The sequence below is a fragment of the Heterodontus francisci genome, chromosome 7, assembly GCF_036365525.1.
Source record: "Heterodontus francisci isolate sHetFra1 chromosome 7, sHetFra1.hap1, whole genome shotgun sequence".
Lineage (NCBI taxonomy): Eukaryota > Metazoa > Chordata > Chondrichthyes > Heterodontiformes > Heterodontidae > Heterodontus > Heterodontus francisci.
In genome coordinates, this window is record NC_090377.1 from 91,780,440 (window position 1) to 91,802,757 (window position 22,318).

Sequence of the window (22,318 nt, forward strand, 5' to 3'; positions counted from 1 at the left end):
TCTATATACTCACGTTTTGGACTATGTGGATTTGCGGTGTCAGTTGCCAGTCATTGGCCTGCTGCTTTTGTGGATTGTTGATCCAAAGCTTTCGGCATGTAGTTGGGTATACACTAAACTTTTAATTTGTTAATTTTTAAACTCTATTTACTAATTTTTATAAATCATACGCTCAAATATGTTGTACCAAAACCAATTATATGTTGTTCACTCCACTCAGTAGCTTTATGAATTAATCTTGTCTTTACCCTTAATGTTGCCTAAATTAAAACGGGGCCAGTGTACTTGCAGAAGCTAGTCAGAGAAAAGATAAACTCATGACTTGTTTGTTGACACATCTTAACAAATGTCTGTTTTATGCTCACTGCTATGAATCTAATGAACCGTCGTTATCCTTACTGTGGATAAGAGTTCTTCTTTACATACTTCTGTATAGCTCTCAGATTCCTTTTGGCTGTGACTGCTTTCCACAGAGTCTTCCATTTCTTTTAGCCTACCATCCTCCGTTCATCATTTTGTGTTGGTTTTAGATTGCCAAACATGCTAGTTAGTAAAGGAGGTCTGTGGTCTTGCTGAAAAACCCTCTGATTAGATTTATTCTCATCACCTTGTCAACATTTCTGAAAATTGGAAGGCTTTGCACTATTCAGCTTGTTCCCTCTTTAAGGTTTCATTTAAACCCCTGTATATTGTGCTGCTGTATGTTTCTCTGTATTTAGAAGGCATAAAGAGGCAACACATAAGCTTGATCTTGTAGTAAGTGGCAGGTCACCTCTTGTTCTGCTGCATGATCTGCTAGCTGTATGTACTTCTGCATGTGAATGCTGCTCACATCAAATAAATTGGTACCCAGATTCTCCTTCAAAGTAGACAAGTCACTTTTATCAGGGAATGAACAAAATGGATCAGAAATAACTTTTCTAGTTTCGTCATTCTGTATAATTACTCACAACTGCATTGTTGCCAAACTGAATATTGTGCCAAATCTGCTTAGCATATATCAAGGCAGGTGAAATAAGTATACTAAATTACTATATGGGAACATAAAATGGCAGTTCAAATTCTTCGCATTTTTATGAAGTTTTTGATTTTGGGAACCAAAGTAAGTTATTAGTGAAAAATTATTTTATTTGATCATAGCCCTGTGGCATTTACAAAAGGAGGTGGGGAAATTATCATGTATTAGTGGGTTAATTATGACAATCACCAGAAGGCTTACAAAATTAAGAATCTAATTATTCATATTGCTTAAAATAGCAGCATTCCTTCGGATCAATGGATTATGAAAATCTACAGAAAGAGCTTGCACTTAAAGGGACTCTGTGGAAAAAAGTATCACCTGAACCAAATGAGGAGGACTCTTCCACTACTGTAGTATATAGAATGTAAACTCTTGGTGTAGCAAACTAAAGCAGTTCAACTTAATTCATGATCTCGCTGATCTGGAAGATCTCTAATTCTGAAACTACTTTGAAGTATTTGTACACAAAACTTTATCATGTTAGCACTTTGTGAGCTGATTTTTTATTTGCTTGCTTCAGTTGTAGCTTGAATAATGTAAATACAATAGTGCTCCAATAATTATGAACTTTGTTAATGCATCAATCCCAAGAAGTATCCTTTCCTAAATTCTGTAACATACCACCTACCTGCACCTCTGCTTCATTGTCCAGTGAGTGGGACTGCGCTTGCCAATCCAGTCTTAGCCAGAGAAGCTCCTGTAATGGCTTCTGTTCCTGCCCCTGCACAGTTGCCTCTCAAGTCCCCCAAAGATCCATTTTAGGCCACCTCCTGTTTCTCATCTGCCTGCTGCCCTTTGGCGACATCATTTGAGGGCACAATATCTGGTTGCATGTGTGCTTACGACACCCATGTGTATCTTCTCATCACAATTTGACCCTTCCACTCCCTCTGTGTTGTCAGACAGCTTGCCTAACATCCATCCTTGGAGAAACCACGATTTCCTCCAATGAAACACTGGAATGAACAAAGCCATTGTCTGCAGCTCTCCACAAACTCTGCTCCCTCGCCACTGACCCCATTCTCCTCCCTCACCATTGTTTCAAGCTGCATCAGACTATTCAAAACCATGCTTCCTTATTTGACCTGGTACTTAGTTTCTGACCCCCATATCCTCCACTTCTGTAACATCGTACGTCTCTGCTTTAGCCTTAGCTTATGTGCTGCTGAAACCGTTATCTTTGCTTTTGTTACCTTCAGACTTGACTGTTCCAGTGTTTTCTTGGCTGACATTCTATCTCCAACCCTCCATAAACTTGATCTAATTCAAAACTCTACTGCCGTATTCTAACCTGCACAAAGTGCCGCTCATCCATCACCCTGTACTTCCTGACCTATGTTGGCTCCCATTCCACCAACACCTGGATTTTAAAATTCTCATCCTTGTGTTCAAATCCCTCCATGACCTTGTCCCTCATTATCTCTGACCCCCTCCAACCCTCCAAGAATTCTCAATTCCTCCAACACTAGACTCTTGCGCATCCCCCACTCCCTTCGTCCCACCGTGATTCTGCCATCTAGACCCTAAGCTCTGCTGTTCCTTCCCTAAGCCTCCGCCTCTCCATCTCACTTGTGCTCTCTCCTTTAAAGGCCCTCCTTTAAAACCTACCTCCTTGCCTAAGCATTTGCTACTATTTCCTTCCTTGGCTCAGTGTAATTTTCTTGTCTTATTACGCTGCTGTGATGTGCCTTGGGATGTTTTCCTGCATTAAAGTTGTTGTGCAAATGAAGAATGTTGATGTTGATCTTTGGACTGTTGGAACATGGGCCTGCAATCTGAACAGAGAAGATGTGTGATCTAGAAAAGGAAATGCAAAAACAGCTGCTGGGGGGCATTCACAGTTGTCTTTCCTTATTGAAGAGTCTCTTTGCTTTAGGAGGTTTTAGGTGGAATTGTTTTCTCCTTCAGTTGTCCTGCCTAAGTGGTGGAAGTTGCTGGTGTCTTCCAGCAACTGAAACAAATGTATTACTGAAGATTTGTGGTATTCTAGCCACAATGATGCAAATGAAAATGCTGAAAAGTAGTGGAAGTAGGAGGATACTGAATCCTGACATGAGTGGCATTCTATAGCTGAGCAAATAGGGGTAGGAGGGGTGGTGGGTAGAGTTGGAGAGAAGGCAAGTTACATTGCATCAGACTGGACATTCTATCCCAGTTGCTTAAAGTATTCCTGCTGCCTCAAAGAGCAAGACTGAATTGTAGTATGTACAGTGAAAACGCTGACACTAGTAAACTTATTCTATGCAAGCTGTATATCATTTTATAAAAGCAAAATTTGTACTGTGGAAGATATGCTAGACATGAGGGCAATGTGATATTGGAAATGGGCCTAGCTGAACATTGAACCTGGAGTTAATTACATAGTTTAATCGATAAATGACACAAATCACAGTAACTATGATAAAAGTAAGAAATCACACAATGAATAGTGTTTGATGTAATCGAGATATTTTGTTGCCTTGTATGATATTAGACCAGTTAGGGAGTATTCAGTGTAAAAAGTTTTAATGCTAACATGCCTGCCCCAGTATGACTTGTCTTGGTCTCAAGTTTTAACTTCTGTGGCTAGTATATAGCATGAAGTAAATTATTATATTTTGATACAAATATTGAAGTCTGCATTAGTCATATCAAATGTGTGTGGACAATTTTAATACACTGTGTACATGTATATAAGTTCAAGGAAAGCAAAAATGGATATATTTGTTTTACTAGATTTTCTATTTCCAGAAACATTGTAGTTGATTGTAATAGTTAATATTTCAGTGGCTGTGTTTACAGTGAAGCATTGAGAATAGGATTAGTCTAAAATGTTATAGTTGTTTGGAGCCACCCATTTTAGATTTGTCATTAGAATTAGTAAATATCTGAATTTTGCAAGCTGCCTTTATAAATGGGAACATTTTCATGGGCAGGCAGTTTGGCTAGAATGCTGGTAATGGACTGCTACAAACGCTTTACATATGGATATCTGGATTGAATTAGATGGCGCTGGGGTATAAATTAGCTATGTTCCAGTAAAATGGAGAAGCAGGCTTAAAGATTTGAATGACTTACTCCTATGTTCCTAGATGCTGTTTATCTTTGGTTGATTGAATTACATTTTACTAGACTCCGCCTAGTTTTAAGTAGAAAGTTATCTAATACAAAACTTGTAAGTAAAATTTGGCATTGGTTCAATGTAGAGCGAAGTAGATGTTGGGTCATTTGCCAGATGTAAAATTCATTAGTACTGTGGGTTTTGGTCCATACTTAGATTGAGGTAGTTTGGTAAAGTAATTTTATGGGCATCATTGGCACTTTATGGATTCTGCCTAAACTAGCCCTACTGTTGTCTCTAATTTCAAAATCAAAAATGGTATTTTTCCAACTTTTCTCATGATGATTTTATATAAATACTTTTGATTGTAATCAGAGCATTGAGCTCCATTATGGCTAAGGTAGAAAATTAACAAAATTTTTTTTGAGACTGGATTGGTCAGGGAGGTTTAAGATATTGGCTGTCAATTTGATGTGTACCTAATGTTCTGTTTCCAGAGTTGAAGGGATTGGTATAAATAGCAATATTGTATGTTGGCAATGTAATCTGATTTTAGTATACCAAAGACAGTATAACCTCCCTGCACATTTTGACCAAATGCTTATTAAATATAAATTAAAGTTCTATAATTTGTATGTAAATATCTCAGTGCACATTTAGAAATCTAAGCTCGCTGGTTTAGGAAATCAGTATTATCTTAATCCACTGGGAAAAGAGGATGAAATTAGAGTACTATACAGCCCACCAAAATCAGAATGGTTGCCCAGCAAATACTATGTCACTGGAAGGCTATGTTCCTTCAAGGTATTGATGACCGCTTGATTTGTTAAGTAGGTAATTGGTCAGTTTTCTTCAATAAGGGAAATGTGTGTAATACAACAAAATCACATTTATGTAATTATATCTTTGTAATATAGAGCTACAGCCCCAATTACACGAAGTTCATTACACGTTTTTTTCACTGCAGCTTAAACCTAATGTAAGTCCCTTGGAAACATTGGGTACATTATCTATTTTGATATCACCATTGATAGTGTAAACACTTGCAGTGCAACATTGGATGTTTGTTCTATTAGTCTTGTTACCTGGAAGTGTTTCATTCCAGAATAACCCAAGTATTTTCTAATGCGTTTGTAATATCAGCAACATGAGCTGCTGCTTTAGTATCTTCCTAATACTCAAAATAAATAGCCTGTGTAGTTACTTATTTAGCATATTTTTTTGATCAGTAGATTATCTGTTAGGTGTAAGAAATAAAAAAAAACATAGTTGTAGAGTAGGTAAAGGTACTAGGATGTTTTTTAAAATTTGTTTGTGGGATGTGAGTGTCTCTATCCCTAATTGCCCTTGAGATGTAAAATTTTAAATGCTATAAATTGGTTTGTATCGTGTTTGAGTTTTAATGTGTTTTTCTTGTAAGCTGCATTTCCAATACCTTGTTTGCATAGTTTGTACTTTATTCCATGTATTTTATATTTCTCAGCCGTGACCAGCACTTATTTTGCATTTGTTTATTTGTAACTGTTTTGCATTTTTTGTATTCAATAAAATTGTTACATCCCACATGTAGCTGTGTATATATATTTTTGCTATCAAAATAACTGAAGTTGTCAATTCCAGGCAAAAAGTAGTGTCACTAGAACATTTGTATTTTTAACATAATAGAACATCCCCAGGCATGTCTGAAATGAAAATAGACATTGTGCAGTATATGAGGAGTTGGGAAGGAGTTGACTAATGATATGGCCAGTGGGTATTGTTTAAAGGAGGCTTTTGAAGGAGGAGAGATGGGGAGGCAGAAGTGGCAAAGGAAATAGTGTGGAGCAGATGGCCAAGGGCTCTGCCATCAAAAGTAGAGTGAAAGAAGTGGGCCAGCAAAGGAGGCCTAGAGTTAGAATTCTGGAATAGCAGCCTGACACTAGTATGTGGTATCAATAAACCGAAGTAGCTGCAGTCATAATATCAACTTGTTCAGTGTAGAACTGCCATTAATGGGGATATAACAGGTCTAGGTGCTTGCTTGTTAGTGCTGTGCCGCAAGATGATTAAAATTGAAGATTATGAAGTCCTATTGGTTGAACTAGGGAGAAGTCCTTTGCAGCGATGTTCCTGATCCTATGTGTGCTGCACACCATTTGTTGCAACTAGCTATGGGCACACTTTAGAATCGTGCCTTGTTTTATTGAAATTTCTTTTGGGTTATGAAGGAATGTTTCTCATTAAAATTCTGCAAGGAAGACAGGTAGACAATATGGGACTCAATTGCCTGGGAATTTTAGTATTGCCAACATCCACTGTGTAAAATTCATACAATGAGGGAAATTTAATTATGTGGCAGTGTTTCTGTTGGCACTGGGGCCCCAGTGCAGACTGACCATTGCTTGAAAATTGCAATTTTTTTTGAAAAAGTCACAAAGGTGGATGTTGAAACTGGAAGAATCCACACTGCCTTGTGGAAGGGAACAACGCTGTTCTAAAATTGTGGGAAAATTCATGTTGCAGAATAATGTGCTTTAATCTGTATTTATACTGTACTTGACTTTGGAGTACTGATGCTATGTAATGCAGGTGTAAAACATGCAGCATTGACTTCCCTTGTCTTGAGTGCAAAATCTTGCCCTTTTAGATTTTTAAATTCTAGTTTAAGAAATTCTATGGGATTACGAAAGCGGTGTGGAAGCCATTGTTCTAAAAACTTGCATTTATAAAGCACCTTCATATCAGAACATCTCCAAGCACTGGAGTCACTTAGTTATTTCTGAAGTGTAGACATGGTTAGTTAAATGACACAGTAACCAATTTGCACACAGCAAAGTCCTAGGAACAGTAGTGATATGAATTATCACATCTGATTTGGTAGTGTTGGTTGTTGGATGAACATTGCATAGGACAGCAGGAGAACTTCCTGCTCTTTGGAAAAATTGTCATGGCATTTTTTCCATCAAATATGCAGATGGTTTGATGTAACTTAGAGCATCTGTGATAATGCAGCACTCCCTCAGTACTGTACTGAAGTATGGGCCTACATTTGTGTATTTTAAGTCTGGTGGGATTTGAACTCAACCTCATGACTAGTAAGAACCAAAGAGATTATCTTGTATAGAATTGAAATTTGCAGCTGTTGTTTTCACATTGAGATGACTTGGTTCATCCACATTCACCTGTCGACCAAATAATAACTTGAAATCTGCTGTGAAAACAACCTTAAGTCATGCTCCTTTTAATATTTACATTGCTACAGGACATACAGTAATTGAGGGGCAAATCTCCACAGTTTCTAGTACTTGAATGGCATTGGCAATTTTCCAGGGAGAGCAATGGCAGGGAAGCTTTTGGTACTTGCATGCCTTTTTAAAGGCTTTCCCGGGTTTCCTGACCATTCTGGAACAGCTCTTCGCTTTGCCTGCTGGTGACCTGGTCTGTCATGCCCACCCGAGAAGTTAGTGCCACTGGGGATGGGAGTTTCCTGGACTGATGCACGTGATGTAAGTTACATCTGTTAAAATGAGGCACAGCAGCTGTCAGGATCAGTTGTTAAATACAGAAATAAGGAGTCATAGAAGATTTTTTTGAAACTTTCTGAAGGTAAGAAACAATTTTCAATTTTATTTGCATTGTACCTACAGGCCTGTACTTTTGATAACTTTGGACCACTAACTGTTTTTGTTTAGGGGGTGGGGGGCGGAATCCTCATCCATCTCTCTGCTGTCTACCCAATGTCAGGGGTATTCAGGAAGAGGTATTTGATTTCCTATGGGTACCTGTCGTCTTGGTGCCAACTGAGACAGGTTTGCAGGAAATAGTTGGCCCCTCATGCTACATAGACTGGTCATGGGACCAAGGTGGACCTTGTCCCAGAGCAGCTGGCTGTTGATATGGAACCCACTGCAGTTTGCAGGTTGCTCCTGAGCAGCCTTGCCTGCCACGTTTCCCTGGCATGGTGCTCTGGGGGATGGCTGGAAACCCAGCATATGCTGCTGTGCTGAGGGATGGAATTATCATGCTGCTGACTTCCTGGGTGGCTTTATCCTCTTCATTTTCACCCTCCTCCTCCTCCTCCTGTACCCTCCCCCCCCCCCCCCCCCCCCCCCGCCCCCACAAACATTATTTTGGTGGATCTGCTGGAAGGGAGAGGGGAGTATAAGGCAAGAATGGGTGAGCCTCAACATTGTCACTAAGAAAGCAGAAGCTGTGCTTTACAGCGTGACAGTGACTGAGCATCTGTACTGACCTGGAGCCAGAAAGGTGCTGCCAACCACTGAGCTACTCGAACTGAGTGCCTGCTCATGAGCTCCCTAGCCTTGACCTCAACGTAGGTGAGGGGGTTAATGGTATAGAAGCCCCTTCTAGTGGCCTGCCTTTGGTCAGTTATGTGTGCCAGTTTCTATTGCAAAGATGTAGGTGGATAATGCTGGCTGGCAGTTAGTGTATGGTAAATGGCATTGGATAGGTGAAATAAGAAATGTAGGGGTGATATGAGGGTGTTCAAAGTGGAGGAAGGGAGTTTGGGGCTGTGCAAGGCAGTTGTGTGTTTGAAAGCTGTGCTGTAGTGCAATGGAGGGAGTTGTACGTGTCCTTAATTAGTGAATGTTGTGACAGATTAGTTTTGAAAGTGTTGCTTTAAGTGGATGAAGAGTGAATTTGTACTCAGAATGGCCAAGGAAGAAAAAGGGGAGGTGTGCAGTGGTGTTGCCTACCTGCCCTACTGAGCATGTGGAACTTCACTGAATTGTCTGTAGTCCTGAGGGTAGGGAAGTTGGTGTCAATGTTGCCTCTCTCCAAGTGACACAACCATTATTCATCCTGATTTCATCACCTGGTGAAGGAGGACTTGGAGGTCTGAATGAATGATTCTGTATGTTCTTAACATCTGGCTTGGTGCCATGCCCTGCTTCCCTGTAGGCACAGATGGCTGAGTATTCAGAATTCTGTTCAAGTACATGCAATGAAGTAATTTGGGAGAGAAATTAATGTATGTTGTCTTGCTTTTTCTGACTCCTAATTTTCTGCTGAGAAAGGAAGGCCATTGGTTCAGTTGCTCTGAATGTTTGTTTTTATGTGGGTTTTGCCCAATGCTTCACCAAGATATGCAAATGAGCATGTCCAAGAAACTCTTATGTCGCCCTCTAGAGGCCAATGGTGATGTAACACTTTTAAATTGTGTATAGAGTCAGAGTCGTACAGCATAAAAACAGGCCCTTTGGCCCACTGCGTCCATGCTGACCATAATGCCTATCTATTTACTAATCTCACCTCCTGCATTAATTCCATATCCCTCTATGCCTTGCTCATTCAAGTACCTGTCCAGATGCCTCTTAGATGTTGCTACTGTTCCTGCCTCCACCACCTCCTCTTGTGCCTTAACAAGTCTATATTTGCTCTGCTTTCCAGACTGACCCAGTTTTTCCTCTATATTTGACAGAGCATCACCCCCTACTGTACCTCCACTCTGTATCCCATCCCCCTGCCAAATTAATTTAAACCCCCCCCAACAGCACTTGCAAACCTCCTAGCAAGGATGTTCATCCCGTTCCGGTTCAGGTGCAACCCGTCCAGCTTGTGCAGGTCCCACCTTTGCCAGAAACAGTCCCAGTGATCCAGCAAACTAAAGCCCTCCCTCCTGCGCCATCTCTTCAGCCACACATTCATCTGCTCTATCCTCCTATTCCTATACTCGCTAGCACGTGGCATTGGAATTAATCCAGAGATTACAACCTTTGAGTTCCTGCTTTTTAATCGCTCCCTAAATTCTTGTTGCAGGACCTCGTCCCTCTTTTTACCTGTAGCGTTGGTACCAATGTGTACCACGACCTCTGACTGTTCACCCTCCCCCTTCAGAATATCCTGCAGCTGTTCCGTGACATCCTTGATGCACCAGGGAGGCAACATCCCATCCTGGAGTCACGTTTGCGACCACAGGAACGCCTATCTGTACCCCCTTACGATAGAATCACCTATCACTATAGCTCTTCCATTCCTTTTCCTTTCTTGCAGTGCAGCAGAGCCATCCGTGGTGCCACGAATTTGGCTGTTGCTGCTTTGCCCTGGGAGGCCATCCCCCCAACAGTATCCAAAGCGGTATATCTGTTTGAGAGGGGGATGGCCACAGGGGACTCCTGCACTACCTGCCTGCGCCTACTACTCCACCTGGTGGTCTCTAGTCTCTAAACAGAACTAAAATCCCTGGTACCATTCTAGTAAATCTCCGCTGCACCCTCTCTAAGGCCCTGACATCTTCCTAAAGTGTGGTGTGCAGAATTGGACACAATACTCCAGCTGAGCCCTAATCAGTGATTTATAAAGGTTTAGTATAACTTCCTTGCTTTTGTACTCAATACCTCTGTTTATAAAGTTCAGGATCCCAGTTGTTGTTTTAAAAATAAAAAATGGACTTTAGCACCTCCTTTAAAATTATACCATTTAGTTTATATTGCTTCTCCTCAATCTGCCTCCCAAAATGCATCACTTCATACTTCGCCACATTAAGTTTCACCAACCATGTGTCTGTCTACTTTACCAATCTATATCCTCCTGAAATCTGTTACTATCCTCCTCATTGTTCATTACATTTCTGGGTTTCATGTTATCTGCAAACTTTGAAATTATGCCCTATATACACAAGTTCAGATCGTTAACGTATATGTAAAAGAGCAGTAGCCCTAATACCGAACCCTGGGGACAACACTGTATATTTCCCATCAGTCTAAAAACAAACATTCTCTGCTTTTTGTCCCTTTGCTAATTCAAATGAGCCGCCGCACGGAAGATTGCAGCAATTCCGCAACATGCAGCTGATGCGGGCAGGCCACTGTTTTCTTTGCCTGTCGCCGATAGATACAGCCCACTGGTACCAAGGGCCACCTTGGGAAGCCAGCGGTGACTGAAGGACAGACTGGGTTGTATCAGCTTTGGAATATCTGAAGTTGAACTTCAGGACATAAGGGACATATGAACATGGGGACTAGAAGAAAATAGAGTCGGGATTTCACTGAAGCAGAGGCGGGGTGGGGGGGGGGGTTTAGATTAGCACATGGTGTGGGGCGAGTGTGGTACAGAGAGGACCAGAGGACTGTTCATGTAGGGAATCAAGAGTTTCTTTCCTCTGCAAGTCCTGTCAATCCATCCTTCATGCACTAGTCTGCCTGGTGATACAACAACATGTATTTAACTAGCGCCTTTAATCTAGTAAAATGTCCCAAGGCGCTTCGCAGGAGCATTATAAAACAAAATTTGACACTGAGCCACATAAGGGGACACTAAGACAGGCGCACAAAAGCTTAGTCAAAAAGGCAGACCTCCAGGAGAAGAGGGAGATGGACAGGCTGTGAGTTTCATGAAAAGAATTCCAGAACATCAGTGTTGGCCAGTTCTTCTCTCCACATTCCTTTCTGCAGTCTAAGAGTTTCTGTTCAACTTCCAGCCATTCTGGCTGCAGGGATTTCCCTCTGAACAGCAGATGCAGATGACCATGAACCTTTCTCGGGGTTGTGCATTAAGGACCCCACCTGACCCTGCAGACAGTGGAAGCAGTGTTTCAATAGCCTAGTGGAATATTCCACCAGAATTCAGGTGGAGGCTTTGGTGTAATTGTATTTCCTTCTGCCCTGATGTAGGGGTACCTGACTGGTGTTAATAGCCAACAAGACTGCAGGGGGTAGCCCTGGTCATCCTCAACATTCCACCTGCAATTAATCACAAATTCTGGGCTTGTATCTCTCACCATATCGAAATACAGAGTTAATAATACCTAGTGGTTAATGTTCTACTTTTGGCAACAATTTCTCAACTATACTATTGTAGTTTTTTCAAAATATAAACCCATTGAATATAATGGGATAGAAATTCATGCGAGTTTCTCCTTTTTTAACTTGGACCATTTCCCAATGGTTCTTACTAAAATTGCAGTGGGAGTTTAGAAGAACCCCCTGTGGAAATTCCAGGAAAATGTTCCTTTGGTCTGCCATTTGATACTTGGCTGCACAAGCACCAACACGCTTCTAGTACTTTGCTTGGGTCTTTTTCAATCTGTATGACTCAGCAGTTTATTCTTCACTAGTCCAGAATCTGTCTCCTTTTGCCATTTCTAGCATGAATAAGAATCATGATTTTTTTCCTTTTTTATTTTTCTCCACCCTGGCATTATAAATCCCAGGAATGCTGGGGTGAATTGTAGCACCTAACCACTGCATAGCTAGTTCAGCATAGTTCAGGGATCAGAACCTCCTTACTCTCCTGAATGGCTCAGTAAAGGCTTTGAAGGGTTATTTGCCTACTGGACTATTAGGAGAATAATTCTGTTCCAATCAACTAGGGATTGTGCTTAACTGTATATAACTGAAACCAATCCCAGATGAATGACCAATTAATCTAATTTGGCATTGGTAGGGAGAGAAATATTGGTCTGGGCACTGAGGGCATTTTCAAATAATGCCAGGGGATTTTTTTATGTCCACCAGAACAGGCAGGTATGGCCACTGTTTAATATGACATCTGAAAGACAACAGTGTAATACTCCCTCAGTATTGCAATGAAATGTCAGCCTAGCTTACAAACTTAGTTCAAGCCCCACTCCTGGACATAAGGCAGAAGTTCTGCCAACTAAGCCAAGCTGCCATTATGTATCAATGCATATGTTGTAATACATTTTTATTACTCTTCTGCCCTGTCTGGTGAAGCAACCTAGTAATGGAACTTCTCATTCAAGCGATTAACCCTTTAAGACTTCCAAGTGGGCCCACATCAGAGACGCCATCTATGAGTCAGCTTTGACCACCTACGGCAAAAGTGCGAAGAGAAATGCAGACTGGTTTCAATCTCATAATGAAGAGCTGGAACCTGTCATAGCCGCTAAGCGCATTGCACTGTTGAACTACAAGAAAGCCCCCAGCGATTTAACATCCGCAGCACTTAAAGCAGCCAGAAGCACTGCACAAAGAATAGCCAGGCGCTGCGCAAACGACTACTGGCAACACCTATGCAGTCATATTCAGCTGGCCTCAGACACCGGAAACATCAGAGGAATGTATGATGGCATGAAGAGAGCTCTTGGGCCAACCATCAAGAAGATCGCCCCCCTCAAATCTAAATCAGGGGACATAATCACTGACCAACACAAACAAATGGACCGCTGGGTTGAGCACTACCTAGAACTGTACTCCAGGAAGAATGCTGTCACTGAGACTGCCCTCAATGCAGCCCAGCCTCTACCAGTCATGGATGAGCTGGACATGCAGCCAACCAAATCAGAACTCAGTGATGCCATTGATTCTCTAGCCAGTGGAAAAGCCCCTGGGAAGGACAGCATTACCCCTGAAATAATCAAGAGTGCCAAGCCTGCTATACTCTCAGCACTACATGAACTGCTATGCCTGTGCTGGGACGAGAGAGCAGTACCCCAGGACATGCGCGATGCCAATATCATCACCCTCTATAAAAACAAAGGTGACCGCGGTGACTGCAACAACTACCGTGGAATCTCCCTGCTCAGCATAGTGGGGAAAGTCTTTGCTCGAGTCGCTCTGAACAGGCTCCAGAAGCTGGCCGAGCGCGTCTACCCTGAGGCACAGTGTGGCTTTCGTGCAGAGAGATCGACCGTTGACATGCTGTTCTCCCTTCGTCAGATACAGGAGAAATGCCGTGAACAACAGATGCCCCTCTACATTGCTTTCATTGATCTCACCAAAGCCTTTGACCTCGTCAGCAGACGTGGTCTCTTCAGACTACTAGAAAAGATTGGATGCCCACCAAAGCTACTAAGTATCATCACCTCATTCCATGACAATATGAAAGGCACAATTCAACATGGTGGCTCCTCCTCAGAGCCCTTTCCTATCCTGAGTGGCGTGAAACAGGGCTGTGTTCTCGCACCCACACTTTTTGGGATTTTCTTCTCCCTGCTGCTTTCACATGCGTTCAAGTCCTCTGAAGAAGGAATTTTCCTCCACACAAGATCAGGGGGCAGGTTGTTCAACCTTGCCCGTCTAAGAGCGAAGTCCAAAGTACGGAAAGTCCTCATCAGAGAACTCCTCTTTGCTGACGATGCTGCTTTAACATCTCACACTGAAGAGTGCCTACAGAGTCTCATCGACAGGTTTGCAGCTGCCTGCAATGAATTTGGCCTAACCATCAGCATCAAGAAAACGAACATCATGGGGCAGGATGTCAGAAATGCTCCATCCATCAATATTGGCGACCACGCTCTGGAAGTGGTTCAAGAGTTCACCTACCTAGGCTCAACTATCACCATTAACCTGTCTCTAGATGCAGAAATCAACAAGCGCATGGGAAAGGCTTCCACTGCTATGTCCAGACTGGCCAAGAGAGTGTGGGAAAATGGCGCACTGACACGGAACACAAAAGTCCGAGTGTATCAGGCCTGTATCCTCAGTACCTTGCTCTATGGCAGCGAGGCCTGGACAACGTATGTCAGCCAAGAGCGACGTCTCAATTCATTCCATCTTCGCTGCCTCCGGAGAATACTTGGCATCAGGTGGCAGGACCGTATCTCCAACACAGAAGTCCTCGAGGCGGCCAACATCCCCAGCTTGTCTCACTACTGAGTCAGCGGCGCTTGAGATGGCTTGGCCATGTGAGCCGCATGGAAGATGGCAGGATCCCCAAAGACACATTGTACAGCGAGCTCGCCACTGGTATCAGACCCACCGGCCGTCCATGTCTCCGCTTTAAAGACGTCTGCAAACGCGACATGAAATCCTGTGACATCGTTCACAAGTCGTGGGAGTCAGTTGCCAGCGTTCGCCAGATGTGGCGGGCAGCCATAAAGACGGGGCTAAAATGTGCCGAGTCGAAGAGACTTAGTAGTTGGCAGGAAAAAAGACAGGCGCAAGGGGAGAGCCAACTGTGCAACAGCCCCGACAAACAAATTTCTCTGCAGCACCTGTGGAAAAGCCTGTCACTCTAGAATTGGCCTTTGTAGCCACTCCAAGCGCTGCTTCACAAACCACTGACCACCTCCAGGCGCGTATCCATTGTCTCTCGAGATAAGGAGGCCCAAAAGAAAAAAGAAAAGAAAAGTTCTTCAGTCTATAATATTCTAAATGAGGCATCCAACTGTACAATTTTCAGACTCCTGTTGGCCAGTCAAGCTGAAATGTGTATTAGCTGTTTTCTCTTTAAATGAAGTTTTCTTCTTGTAGCTTAGTTTAGGCATTTTTCTTTTCCACGTGTGTAATTGGAGAAAAGAAAGGTGTTTGTGTTGATTCAGGGATCTGCTTCATAATGGAGATAAGTCAGTTGGAAGCAATTTGTTTTTCATCCAGGCACTTTTGTTAAGCAAACATGAAGTGTTTGACATGTTTGCTTCAATATGTCTAAGTGCCTAAGCAGTGAAGTCATTAGCTAACCTTTAATGACAGTTTTGCATTAAATGAGATAAAACTAGCCCATTGAGCTGCTTATGATGGGGTCCATTGTGCCGCAATAGCAGGAGAATACATAAATTCTATAAACTATTACTACAGATACTCATTTGTCTAAGTACTTAAACCCTCAAATCCATTTAATGGATTCTTGTCAGTATTTGCTTAAAATTGTGTCTGTAAAGCAGCAACCAGCAGTTTTTCTGTTTGTATGTAAGTAAATATTCAGCTTTTTTTAAACATTCACATCAAATAGGTATCCATTAACTAGCTTTGCACTGTATTTTTAAAGAGTCTCTGGCTGGTGTCAACTCTGTTGCAAGAACAGCCTTGTTACATTGGGTCAATAAATTATAACAGTGTTTCATTAGTCAAGGTAATTGCGATTGCAAAAAAATTGAGACGCATTGCAAGCTTAGCATAAAAACAATAGCTGTCATCTTGGGGAATGCAATGGATTGCTACTGTGAAGGTCAGATGTGGGTTTGTGGCCTTAGTTCTCTATGTAGGGAGATGCTAATAACTACAACTAAAGGGGTTACAGATGTTGTAGAATAAGCAGTTGACACAGGCAGGAAGGGGTGAAGTGTTTCATGTTCCACTTGGTTATCATCAACTAACTTAAGCAGAATTGACAGAAGCTTAGGGGTAAATTTATATGCCCGATTTCTGATGAATTTTGCGTGGTGCAGAGATCTAAAGTGGTAGTTGAGAACTGTAGGGGGGGAGCATTACTTCAGATAAGAATGGTTCATTTGTTTATTTTAAACGATGGAATTTTATTGATCAGTTAGTAGTTGGACTTTGAGCACAGTGGGAAAAATTAACAATCAGAATTGTAATTTTTTTGGTCAAAGTTGATAGTTTCCTTCAAAAGTTTATTTTAGTCCAATCTTTGATAAAGTTGTGCATTCTTCCACAGACATTTTTTGCTATATACATTTTTTTATTTCTTCAGGGATTGTGCATGTTGCTGGCCAGGCCAGCGTTTATTGCCCATCCCAAATTGCCCTCGAAGGTGGTGGTGAGCTGCCGTCTTGAACCGCTGCAGTCTGTCTGGTGTAGGTACAACTACTGTGCTGTTGGGGAGTTTCAGGTTTTTGACTGAGCGATAGTAAAGGAACAACGATTATAGTTCCAAGTCAAGATGGTCTGTGACTTGGAGAGGAACGTGCAGGTGGTGATATTCCCATGCATGCTGCCCTTGTCCTTCAAAGTGATAGAGGTAGTGTTTAGAAGGTGCTGTTAAAGGAGGCTTAGCTAGTTGCTGCAGTGCATCTTGTAAGTACACACTGGTGCCAGTGGTGGAGGGAGTGAATGTTTTAAGTGGTAGATAGGGTGCTGGTCAAGCTAACTGCTTTGTCCTAGATGGTGTCGAGCTTCTTGAGTGTTGGTGCTGCACTTGTCCTGGCAAGTGGCGAGTATTCCATCACACTCCTGACTTGTGCCTTGTAGATGGTCGACAGGCTTTGGGCAGTCAGGAGGCGAGTTACTCACCACAGAATTTCCAGCCTTTGACCTGCTCTTGTAGCCACAGTATTTATATGGCTGGTCCAGTTCAATTTCTAGTCAATGGTAACCCCTCAGTTGAAGGGCAATTGGGGATTAGGGCGATTAAATGCTGGCCTGGCCAGTGACACCCATATCCCACAAACGAATAAAATAAAATCTCTGGATGGTGGGCTCTGGAGTCAATGTTGAAAGATCCTCTGACAATTTCCTCATGACTATAGATCACTGTGCCTCCACCTCTGATGGGTCTGTGCTGCTGGTGGGACAGGACATACCCAGGGATGGTGGAGTCTGGGACATTGGCTGTAAGATGTGTTTCGGTGAGTATGCCTGTCAGGCTGTTGCTTGATTAGTCTGTGGGACAGCTCTCCCAGTTTTGGCACAAGCCTCTAGATGTTAGCGGGGAGGACTTTGCAGGGTTGATTGGGCAGGGTGTGCTGTTGTCCTTCTGATACCTAGGTCGATACCGAATCATCTGTCCAGTTTTATTCCTTTTCTACTTTTCTGTAGTGGTTTTTCATAACGGAGTGGCTTGCTAGGCCATTTCAGAGGGCAGTTAAGAGTCAATCACGTTGCTGTGAATCTGGAGTCACATGTAGGCCAGACAGGATAAGGATGGCAGATTTCGTTCACTAAAAGACATCGGTAAACCAGATAGATTTTTTCGACTGTTTGATAGTTTCATGATCACCACTGCTGAGATTTGAACTTGTCACCAGACCATCAACATTACCAGTCTGCCACCATACCCTGGTGACTTGCCATTCTCAAGTTGAAACCATTTGAAGATGTGCTGAGGAGAGGTAGGAGACCTTTTCAAGAAGGATAGTTCAAGTCGCCATCATTTTTGGATATCATTCTTGCATGGCAAAAGTAGATGACTTGTTCTCTTGGGTGTAGAGTGGCAGGTTCTGCAAGATAATATATTTTGAAAGATTCTCAACTATCATCTGTCGTTTAGTAAATCTTTAAGTTTTTAGTGAATTTCATTTCAAAAATTAAACTTTCATCTAACATCTGCAGATTATAGCTTACTGAAGTCAATTACATCCCTAGCAGGGAACGGCAAAGCATTGGACAAGATGGTTCTTCATTTGATCATGTTTTGTGTTTAAGGTCCAAGGTTGCAATAAGCACTTGAGAATATTAAAATTGTGCTAACAATGTCTGACATTTGTATGTTCCAGAGATAATTTTTTTAATGAACTAACGAACAGGAAGGGATCAGTCTCATGGGTACACCAAGTCCACCAAATATTGGGAAGGAATGTAGAATACACTTGTAGAAATATGTAAGCAAATCTGAGTACAAATTGCCATCAAAATCATGGAAAATTTCAATTACCCCATATAAATTGATACGGAGAGTGAGTGAAAGAGGATGGAGTTTTTCTGGAGTTTTTACACTGTATACGAGCCTCCTTTCCGACCCAACAGGTTGAATTTTCCCAACATAATTCCTGGCAAAACTGCATCAGTAGTGGGTCAGGAACCCAAATGGGGAAGGAGCGGGCTTTGCCAAGGCATGAGCATTAAAAACCAAAAGTGCTGGCAGTACCCAGGTCAAACAGCATCTGTGGAGAGAAAAACATAGTTATCGTTTCAGGTCTTTGACATAGTGGAAGCCTCCATCGGCCACTGGCAACGCATACCCACCTGCTCAACTGGGAAGGAGGTCTTGTTCCAGGAGGCTGCAAATATCAGCAACGATCTAGATTGCCATTCCTTCACTGTCACTAGGTCAGAATCCTGGAACTCCCTCCCCACAGCATTGTGTGTACTACCCCACGTGGCCTGCAGCGGTTCAAGAAAGCAGCTCACCAACACCACCTCAAGGGCAATTAGGGATGAGCAATAAATGCTGGCCTAGCTAGCAACAGCCACATCCCATGAACCAATAAAAACCTGTCGTGAAAGCCTGCGTCTTCTGAGGCACTGGTCGTCGCAGACATCAAGAAAGTCTTTAGACCCTGGGCAGGGTGGGTGGTGAGTGCCTCCTTCCAGCTGGATCTCTGCGTCCATCAGCCCTGTAGAGGGGCAAGCAACTGAGGAGAAGGCAGCTGGTGTTGCTTCTCTTGTCCCTCATCAGTGGAGTGAGGTGGACCTTCACCATGGCCCTGAAATGTTAGCTCTGTTTCTCCACAGATGCTGCTAGACTTGCTGGGAATTTCTAGTATTTTGTTTTTGTAATTACAATTCTGATTGGTTGCATTTGGAGAAACTGTTTTCATTTGAGGGAGTCCAAGCAAGGGAACGTAGATGTAAAATAGCCGAAGAATGTAGGAAGAATTTCTTCACCGAAAATGATGAGAATGTGCAGCTCACTGCTACATGAGGTTGTAGCATGTACCATTGACACATTTAAGAGGTGACTTTATGTATGAATGAGAGAGAAGGGAATAGAGGGGCATGGGGTCAGTGCCAGAAGAGGTTATTAGAGTGAGAGGAGGCTCGTGAAGTTGGGACATAAGGCCTTTAAACGCGACATGAAGTCCTGTGACATTGACCACAAGTCGTGGGAGTCAGTTGCCAGTGATCGCCAGAGCTGGCGGGCAGCCATAAAGGAGGAGCTAAAGAGTGGCGAGTGGAAGAGACTTAGCAGTTGGCAGGAAAAATGACAGAAGTGCAAGGAGCGAGCCAACTGTGTAACAGCCCCGACAACCAATTTTATCTGCAGCGCCTGTGGAAGAGTCTGTCACTCTAAAATTGGCCTTTACAGCCACTCCAGGCGCTGCTCCACAAACCACTGACCACCTCTAGGTGCTTCCCCATTGTCTCTCCAGACAAGGAGGCTAAAGAAGAGATTCTATGTAATTCTATTTAAATATATTCACAAGTTGGTTTGATTTTTGTCCTTTTTAGTAGGAAAGCGTCTTGTATAAATTTTTAATCATTTAAAAACAGAACACAAAAGAAATACTTGTGTCTCGCAGCATCTGTGAAGAGAGAAACAGAGTTGACATTTCATCAGAAGTTTTATGTTGTCTGAATTGATATCCTGGTCTTCGCAGTGGTTAGCACCGCAGCCTCACAGCTCCAGCGACCCGGGTACTGCCTGTGTGGAGTTTGCAAGTTCTCCCCATGTCTGCGTGGGTTTTCGCCGGGTACTCCGGTTTCCTCCCACCACCAAAAGACTTGCAGGTTGGTAGGTAAACTGGCCATTATAAATTACCCCTAGTATAGGTAGGTGGTAGGGGAATATAGGGACAGGTGGGGATGTGGTAGGAATATGGAATTAGTGTAGGATTAGTATAAATGGGAGGTTGATGGTCGGCACAGACTCGTTGGGCCGAAGGGCCTGTTTCAGTGCTGTATCTCTAAATAAAAATAAATATTGCAGCAAATCATAGAATCAGGATCATATAGCACGGAAGGAGGCCATTTAGTCCATTCTGCGTATACCATCTTAGAAAAAACTATCCAATTGTGTCCACTCCCCTGCTCTTTGCCCATTGCCCTTGAAATGTTTCATTTTCAAAATATATCTCCTGTTCCTTTTTTAAATAGGAATAATTTTTAGCTTTTTGAAATATGCATATTTGAATTGAGCATCATTTATAATATATGAAATTCTTAACACTCTTAAAACTAAGCCTGTGTGCTGTTATTTAAATGTAAAGCTTCCGGTGCTGTTTGGTTGCCTGGTTAAAGTCTGTGCTATTGCTTTAACAATGGATCACATGTAGTTGCACTCTAAGATTTATCTATCGAGTGTCTTCTGTGAATTTGCTTGCAGAAGTTTTTCATTCCTGAGCCTCTGCCTACAGAATAGCCTTTGGAGCTGGTTTTACTGGAGCCCAGTTTTAATTAATATGGTTTGACATCTAAAAGAGAACCCAAGATCTCAGGGAAACATGTACTTCTATTTTTTTTATATTGAAAAAAACCCAAAGAAAATCGGGTGTATTCAACGTAAATTCGAAGAAGTTAAATGATATAGTAAAGATAATTGAGAGCAATGGGAAGATTAAAATATTTAAATTTTAGTAGTGAATGTCAATAGTCATCTGCTGACAGCTGAGTAGCTTCTTCATTCATTTAATACCAGGATTTGTTTTAGTAGCTCAGTGCATGACAGGCAAACTTAAAATGATGGTAAGTTGTCATCCAGAGCTAGCAGGTTAGTCATTGGAAATGAGGAAATAGGACAGAGCTTCAGAGCAGGAGTGAAAGGATGGCACTCTGTCTCCTATAGGTGCAGGCAGTAAGCAGGTTGTAAGGCAGAAAAGGGAGCAAACAGTCAGGCATGAATCTAAGAGCATGCAGTTGTGGTATTCCTTTCCATAGTTTCGGAGGAACCTTTGTGGTTACTTTGCAATTGCAGGTAAATTAATTAGGCTATCTAAATTTCTATGACATTCAAAGGTTAAGTGATTAATTTTAAATGTACTCAATTCTGCTCATCAACCTATATCATTAAAATCCTTGAAAACACCAGCAGCACATTCTGATACTGCAGTTGATCAGCTTTCTTTTTCACACATATTTTTCTTTCACAGGATCTGGTATCTATCCAGATCCAAAGTGCTGAAACATCAAATTACAATTTCCTGCGATTAAAAATTTCCAGTACAAGAAAACAAAAGCCCTTTATTCTAAAGGATGGGCTAATATGGCACTGGTCTTTCAAATTGATTCTTCTTGAGTGATTTAACTGGTTTTTACCCAAGGTTTAGCATACTTAACTTAAGAGTGAGTAGATAGCCAAAAATCATTTGCAGCTCTATTTTCTTAAAAAATTGTTTTTAATGTGAATGTGTACCAGACACACAGGTGCATGAATGCTGGGTTAGGAATTGTCCTTGTTGGAGTTGTATAGAACTTTGGTAAGCCACAGCTAGCGTACTGTGTGCAATTCTGGTCGCCACATTATAGGAAGGATGTGATTGCACTGGAGGGGGCGCAGAGGCGATTCACCAGGATGTTGCCTGGGATGCAACATTTAAGCTATGAAGAGAGGTTGCATAGGCTTGGGTTGTTTTCGCTGGAGCAGAGAAGACTGAGGGGTGACCTGATCGAGGTGTATAAAATTGAGGGGAGTGGATAGGGAGCAGCTGTTCCCCTTAGTTCAAGGGTCAGTTACTAGGGGACACAAGTTTAAGGTGAGGGGCAGGAGGTTTAAGGGGGATTTGAGGAAGAACTTTTTTACCCAGAGGGTGGTGACTGTCTGGAATGCACTGCATGGGAGGGTGGTCGAGGCGGGTTGCCTCACATCCTTTAAAAAATACCTGGATGAGCACTTGGCACTCATACCATTCAAGGCTATGGGCCAAGTGCTGGCAAATGGGATTAGGTAGACAGGTCAGGTGTCTTTAATGCATCGGTGCAGACTCGATGGGCCGAAGGGCCTCTTCTGCACTGTATTAT

The 22,318-nt window shown here is 42.3% G+C and overlaps 1 protein-coding gene across 3 annotated transcripts in view; it reads left to right on the forward strand.

The window, feature by feature from the left end:
• The window catches only part of LOC137372149 (glutaminase kidney isoform, mitochondrial-like), a 119,024-nt gene that overhangs the window by 80,261 nt on the left and 16,445 nt on the right, over positions 1-22,318 (forward strand). The window contains exon 15 of one of the 3 annotated variants that reach the window (XM_068035651.1): positions 1,258-5,579. The exons of the other annotated variants lie outside the window; for them this stretch is intronic. Within the exon in view, the coding sequence (XP_067891752.1) occupies positions 1,258-1,389 (132 nt within the window). The 3' untranslated portion in view covers positions 1,390-5,579. Of the gene's footprint in view, positions 1-1,257; positions 5,580-22,318 lie in introns of those variants that run through there. 3 annotated transcript variants of the gene reach the window in all.